The sequence below is a fragment of the Bolinopsis microptera genome, chromosome 4 (assembly GCF_026151205.1).
Source record: "Bolinopsis microptera isolate Bmic1 chromosome 4, MBARI_Bmic_1.0, whole genome shotgun sequence".
NCBI lineage: Eukaryota > Metazoa > Ctenophora > Tentaculata > Lobata > Bolinopsidae > Bolinopsis > Bolinopsis microptera.
The window spans coordinates 670,024-677,278 of record NC_087075.1 but is presented as its reverse complement, the minus strand read 5'-3'; the positions used below and the strand labels follow the sequence as shown (position 1 = coordinate 677,278).

General features: G+C 37.2%; 1 protein-coding gene across 1 annotated transcript; it reads right to left on the bottom strand.

The window, feature by feature from the left end:
* Positions 1-5,373: 5,373 nt before the first annotated feature.
* On the bottom strand, positions 5,374-6,973 carry LOC134813918 (uncharacterized). Its single transcript, XM_063821851.1, has 5 exons — positions 6,802-6,973; positions 6,588-6,696; positions 6,239-6,411; positions 5,965-6,091; positions 5,374-5,577 (listed from the first exon to the last, which is right to left on the bottom strand). The coding sequence occupies exons 1-4, from the start codon at positions 6,882-6,884 to the stop codon at positions 5,971-5,973; spliced, it is 486 nt and encodes a 161-aa protein (XP_063677921.1). The 5' UTR covers positions 6,885-6,973; the 3' UTR covers positions 5,374-5,577; positions 5,965-5,970.
* Positions 6,974-7,255: the final 282 nt, after the last annotated feature.

Here is a 7,255-nt window from a genome sequence, read left to right as displayed (position 1 = left end):
GAGTAAGTCACCTCACTATTTCAGATAGTGCTATGTGTAGAGTAAGTCACCTCACTATTTCAGATGGTGCTATGTGTAGAGTAAGTCACCTCACTATTTCAGATGGTGCTATGTGTAGAGTAAGTCACCTCACTATTTCAGATAGTGCTATGTGTAGAGTAAGTCACCTCACTATTTCAGATAGTGCTATGTGTAGAGTAAGTCACCTCACTATTTCAGATAGTGTTATGTGTAGAGTAAGTCACCTCACTATTTCAGATAGTGCTATGTGTAGAGTAAGTCACCTCACTATTTCAGATAGTGCTATGTGTAGAGTAAGTCACCTCACTATTTCAGATAGTGCTATGTGTAGAGTAAGTCACCTCACTATTTCAGATGGTGCTATGTGTAGAGTAAGTCACCTCACTATTTCAGATGGTGCTATGTGTAGAGTAAGTCACCTCACTATTTCAGATAGTGCTATGTGTAGAGTAAGTCACCTCACTATTTCAGATAGTGCTATGTGTAGAGTAAGTCACCTCACTATTTCAGATAGTGCTATGTGTAGAGTAAGTCACCTCACTATTTCAGATAGTGCTATGTGTAGAGTAAGTCACCTCACTATTTCAGATAGTGCTATGTGTAGAGTAAGTCACCTCACTATTTCAGATAGTGCTATGTGTAGAGTAAGTCACCTCACTATTTCAGATAGTGCTATGTGTAGAGTAAGTCACCTCACTATTTCAGATAGTGCTATGTGTAGAGTAAGTCACCTCACTATTTCAGATAGTGCTATGTGTAGAGTAAGTCACCTCACTATTTCAGATAGTGCTATGTGTAGAGTAAGTCACCTCACTATTTCAGATAGTGCTATGTGTAGAGTAAGTCACCTCACTATTTCAGATAGTGCTATGTGTAGAGTAAGTCACCTCACTATTTCAGATAGTGCTATGTGTAGAGTAAGTCACCTCACTATTTCAGATAGTGCTATGTGTAGAGTAAGTCACCTCACTATTTCAGATAGTGCTATGTGTAGAGTAAGTCACCTGAACTCACCCTTGAGACGCCTGCTTCTCTCTACCCTTCTAGGTAAACGCTTACTTAAACTTCTAAAATCACATTTTTCTAAAATCACGTGACACAAATAAACCAATAAGAACACAGTTTTAACACTACTCGATTTCTAAATTAAGCGCAGTTTTGTCGATTTTTAAAGATCCCGTTAACCAAAATGTGTCGAGAGACAAACTATTTAAGATAAATTGATGGTTAAAAAATAAGAAGAGCACCGTAAAATAAACTGCACGCCGCAGTTTATTCGATATTTTGCAATAATAAATCTTCAAGAAATGAACTCAGAAGCTTATGAGTATTAGTACAGTGAACCCCTCCCTGCTACTGGAGTAGTATTAGTACCTACACTTTGTGTCATAGTTTTTATTAGAGTGCTAATAATAGCAGGGGTATACGAACCCCTGTACACCCCTGAATAATAGTATCTACTTGAAATTATCTAGATAAGTAAATAAAGAAATTACGGGTTTTATCTAGATAATCCTATCTAAATATTATCTAGATGCCAACCCTGCTCAAAGTTAAATATATATTATATATTATATAAATATAAATATAAATCATTAATTAAAATTTAAAATTTACATTTCGCAGGAGTAGTGCCCTTTGTACTGGTAATCTCTACAAATATCTGTCTCTGCGTTCTTGCTAGAATAAAAATAATGCAAGAAAACGAGGTTAGTTTCATAATAATATTACTAATAATGATATAAAAATTTCTTTAGTCATATAGGTTAATTATAATTTTACTAAGTATCGCACTAAATCGTCTTAAATAAAATCAACCCTTCGAAGTTGGATGATTGAAATCTTCCTTCCATTTTCATGATCAGTTTACTTTTAATTTTATTGGTGAGTATAGTTTACCGGCTTATGCGATTATTCCATGGTTTACACTACTGTAACCATAATTACATTAGGTAACCATAATTACATTAGGTAACCATAGTAACATTATGTAACCATAATTACATTAGGTAACCATAATTACATTAGGTAACCATAGTAACATTAGGTAACCATAATTACATTAGGTAACCATAGTAACATTAGGTCGTAGTGGCACTTAACAGAAGAATGTCTGAAGGAGTAGCAAAGTGCTCAGTTTCACGCAAACCTCCCAGCACAGCTATAAAAGGTAAAAATACAATAAAGCTCTAGACTCTAATGTATAAACTCCAAGCACAGCTATAAAAGGCCGCACATAAGTTCGGCCATATTTTGCGAAAAGTGCGATCCCAGCTGATTCTGCCTAAAATTGCTTGATATGCAGCTAGTGTGCGGCACTATTAGTGCGGCTAGTGTGCGGCGAATATTTGAGAAATGTGGCAAACATGCGGCGAAAAGTTAAACAATACTACATGGGGTTAGTTTAATAATTCTTTCTATAAGAAAAAATGAGTATTGCACGATTTACAAAACAATTTTCTTCTACTGATAGTGATAAAGGTAACAACTTAATTCCTAAGTTCTCAATGCATTATGTTACTGGGCCGCGCTCCAGGTAATGCATTATGCAGCCGACATGGTAATGAGTTGTATCACCTCGTGACCCCCATTGTCGTTTCACTACGATACATGACAGGGGGAGCCGCGCACTCGTGCGCGGCGGATCATACAACGTATGACAAGTAATGAGTACCAACTAAGCCCAATTTTTAGCTGTATTTACCCTAATTTGCAACTGAACTCGCTGCAATATTTCTGAACTCCAAACTTTACGATAAATTGTTGCTTTTTATACCTGAAATTATAAAAAATTGTACGGGAAGTTCCAAATAATTGTGCGAAAAAGTGCGGAATATAGTTAAACGAACTCGTCGCATGTTGCCTCTGTAAGAATACAGTAAAGCAAAGGCGGCTCGTGAGACCTGGCTGGCGGTTTACTTGGGTGTCTGGTCGACGGAATGATAAATTACTGATTACACGCGCGGCAAACCTGACACCTTATGTTACACGGCACACGCCCATATTTTTTGACAAATTACACGCATGTCGCAGCAAACTTAAAACGGAATCGGAAGAAATGTCGATACAACCAAAGAACTCGTACTGTAGTACAAAACGATCGACACGTGCAGTGTGAGCGTGAGACCTGAGACGCGCAGGCCATAGTTTTAAAATTAACTATCAAGGTCATGGGGGGTGATTCGGAATCAGCGTCCAAAAATACACCGATTCAGATCAATTTCATACCCAAAGGGCCTTTTCACAAGAATTTTCTTAAAATTTGAGCGAGCGATTTAGTAGGAGCGGTGTCCTAAACCCTAAAAACCATTTAATTAACGATGTCAATTCTTCGCAGCTCGGAGAGGCCCAGTTAAGTAGCGCATTTTGCTGATCTAACGAAGCGAGAAGCATAATTGAGTGCGCGGCGCGGCCTAGTATGCAGTAACACATCCCGCTACAATATAAAAACCATCAATTTATACAGCAATACGAGCGCTGATATGCTTTGTACTTGTAGTGTTTTCAATTAACTATGTGTTAAATTTCGATCTGCAAGTTATCCAAATATGAAATAAGTTTTGGACACCTTGAAATTGAAATTCGTTAGGAGCAGACTGCTGACTGCTCTTAAAGAATTTCGACTGAGTCACGTGCGCGTGAACTCGAACGTGAACTCGAACGTTTGCGCAGTAAAATTGCAGATTTAAAAAATAAAATATAATTGATAATTGCGCGGCTTATTGGTAAAATGAAAAAAAATAATATTTGCGCGCGCAAATAATTAAGAAATAAATTAATAAGTAATTTAATAAATAAATAAGTCACTATCTTTACAGGTATCCTTACAGTTGTAGGGCTATGCTCGGTTGCTATAGTAACGTGGACACCCAGTATTGCTACTCACTTGTTTACTTACATCAACAAAGTTGATCGTGGCCCGGTCTGGCTGGAACGAGTTAGAATCTGTGCTTACTTTCTCGGATCATTTGGTAATTTATAAAGGAGCAGCTGAGTGTAGTTTGGTAATTTACTAAAGTAGCAGAGTGTAGTTTGGTAATTTACTAAAGTAGCAGAGTGTAGTTTGGTTATTTACTAAAGTAGCAGAGTGTAGTTTGGTAATTTACTAAAGTAGCAGAGTGTAGTTTGGCCTTGGTAATTTACTAAAATAGCAGAGTGTAGTTTGGTAATTTACTAAAGTAGCAGAGTGTAGTTTGATGATTTACTAAAGTAGCAGAGTGTAGTTTGGTAATTTACTAAAGTAGCAGAGTGTAGTTTGGTAATTTACTAAAGTAGCAGAGTGTAGTTTGGTAATTTACTAGAGTAGCAGAGTGTAGTTTGGTAATTTACTAGAGCAGCAGAGTGTAGTTTAGTAATTTACTAGAGTAGCAGAGTGTAGTTTGGTAATTTACTAGAGTAGCAGAGTGTAGTTTGGTAATTTACTAAAGTAGCAGAGTGTAGTTTGGTAATTTACTAGAGCAGCAGAGTGTAGTTTGGTAATTTACTAGAGTAGCAGAGTGTAGTTTGGTAACTTACTAAAGTAGCAGAGTGTAGTTTGGTAATTTACTAAAGTAGCAGAGTGTAGTTTAGTAACTATTATTAATTAATTTCTCAGATTATTAATTCCCGAACAAGCGATGTTTTATAACGTGACTATAAATTTCAGCTAACCCAGTGCTGTACATGGTGGTTAATAGAGATTTCGTGGCATATCTCCGGATACTAGCAGCACGACGGAGGTGCAAGGACTCCCTCCCTCCGCCCAGACACAACACAGCTCACGTTGCAGTAGTGAGAACCTTTAGGAAGTGTAAAATGGAACGCCTTCGGAGAATCAAGGAAAACACTCATGGTTGTCATGGTAGTAGCCTGGCAATGAAGACTCCGTCTGTTATGTTCGAAGAAATGCGGTCACACGAAAATATTATCAGAGTAGTAGATACTGCTTTATAGGAGGCAATAAAAGGTAGACTGTAGTGTTGTTACACTACAGTATACTAATGCTATTAGTTTTAATTAGTATAATTAGTATTTTAGTCTGAATTGAGTGTTTTAAACTAATTACAACACTACAAATCTATTACATTTATTGAGCTATTTAAGAATTTATTTTGACATTTCGTCCCTGATAAAGGCGTGTAGCCGAAACGTCGACATTATTTTGTTTATTACACTGAGTGGAGACTCTCACTTCGTCCCCAACAATCAAATATGATCAAGTATCAACCCACTCACAAGAACGAAAAATATACATGTTTTCAGAATCCCCTGTAAAAGGAACCTTTTTCATATTTCTACATTTTCGTAGATTCAGCAAATGCAATAAAACAAACATATTAGCGTTTTTTAATGCAGGTTACATTTTTAATAATATAAAAATAAAATATAGAATTGCACATCAGTGGAAGGTTACAGTGATTTTTAGGATCGTAAAAATATATTTTCAAACATCGTAATTAAAATTACAAGAACAGTCAGTTTTTCATGCCGTATTAATATCTTTTTTGTTTGTTCCACAGTCCCAATGTTAGTGTTACTGTGGCAACCGCTCCGATTTTACCATTTCAAGACTTCAAACTGAGAAATTAAGTTTTATTTAGCTGACAATAAATGGTAACATTTAACATTTTGTAAGATCTACAATATAAACGGTTTCGTTTTAAACTCTAAAATCATATCAACATCATCTTGTCATAACCAAGTCACTCTTACCACAGTTTAGTAGTAGAAGAGCTCAATAGCACCAAGTCACTCTTACCACAGTTTAGTAGTAGAAGAGCTCAATAGCAGTCTTACCACAGTTTAGTAGTAGAAGAGCTCAATAGCACCAAGTCACTCTTACCACAGTTTAGTAGTAGAAGAGCTCAATAGCACCAAGTCACTCTTACCACAGTTTAGTAGTAGAAGAGCTCAATAGCAGTCTTACCACAGTTTAGTAGTAGAAGAGCTCAATAGCAGTCTTACCACAGTTTAGTAGTAGAAGAGCTCAATAGCACCAAGGTAGTCCTTGATCCATTCTCCGAAAACTTTGTATTTGAGTCCGGCTTGGGTGATAGCTCCACTCATACTACGGCTGATATCGGCATCAAATCTGAAGATTTATTTACGAAATAGCGGCTAGTTGAACATTCAGTAGATTACAGGTAAGCAGTATATAACAGTTAATTGGCTGTTTAAAGTTACTTTTTAAATTTAATTTCTTACTTCTTCAATACAAAAACTCAATACACAAACTCACTGGGGTCCCAGGAAGTAGGTGATAGAGTATCTATCAAAGTCAACTTCAGCAACTCTGTGTCTGACTGAGGGCACCTTGTTGTCGATGAGGTCATCTACCAGTTTACCGATGTTGACGAGGAAAGCATTGTCTCCTGTCACGGGGGCGGGTCTGTACTGGTTCTTGTGTAGGATCTGACAATGATTTGAAACTTTTATCAAATAATACAGATTTATACAGCAATAAACGTATATAAAAACAATGGCGATAAAGAATGTTTTACGATTTACTTAATCGTAAAATTTTAATATTCTGAGAATAATGAGAAATATTGAGATTGTTTATTTTGATCAGTAGAGGTTTATTTTACCTCAAGACCACCGTTGTTGAAGGTGGAGAGGACGGTGACGGTAGAGTCAATGTGTTCTAGCTCTCTCAGGAGAGTTCCGTCAAAGTCAGAGTACATGTTGCTGTTGATCCTGGAAGAATTTATTATTTATAATCATAGGGACTGCCAAACACAAGGATTTTTTAAAGGAATATCAAGTACCCATCATATATAGCTGAGGTGGAATGTAACTCACTGTCTTCGGATGGGGTATTTTCTGAGTCCCATAGCAGAGAACTCGTCCTCAGAAAAGAGAGCGGGCAGGTTAGGGTACTCCATAGATCGAGCAATGCTCCTGATGAAGGCTCGTCCAATGTTCCTTCTGATTTCAAATCCAGTCTGGAAGGTCTCCTTGAATCCTTTGTCGAAGGTGCAGTTTCCAGTCTCGGGCCACACGTTGGGTTCCTGGCAGTCGTATCTGAGTTTCTCGAGGATGTCGTCACTCTCGAAGCTTGCAGCTCGGGTCTCGTGGGGTCCAATGTTGTAGAGGTTCTTGTATTGAAGGGTGTTCTCAACATCGTCAAGTCCGGGGCAGTATCCTGGATATTAGTAATTTTAGATCATTTTAATCATATGAGCTGCGTCTTACTAGGGGGTAAGTTCTACAAATGGATAGATAATTAGTTGCCACTATCAATTAATTAAGATAA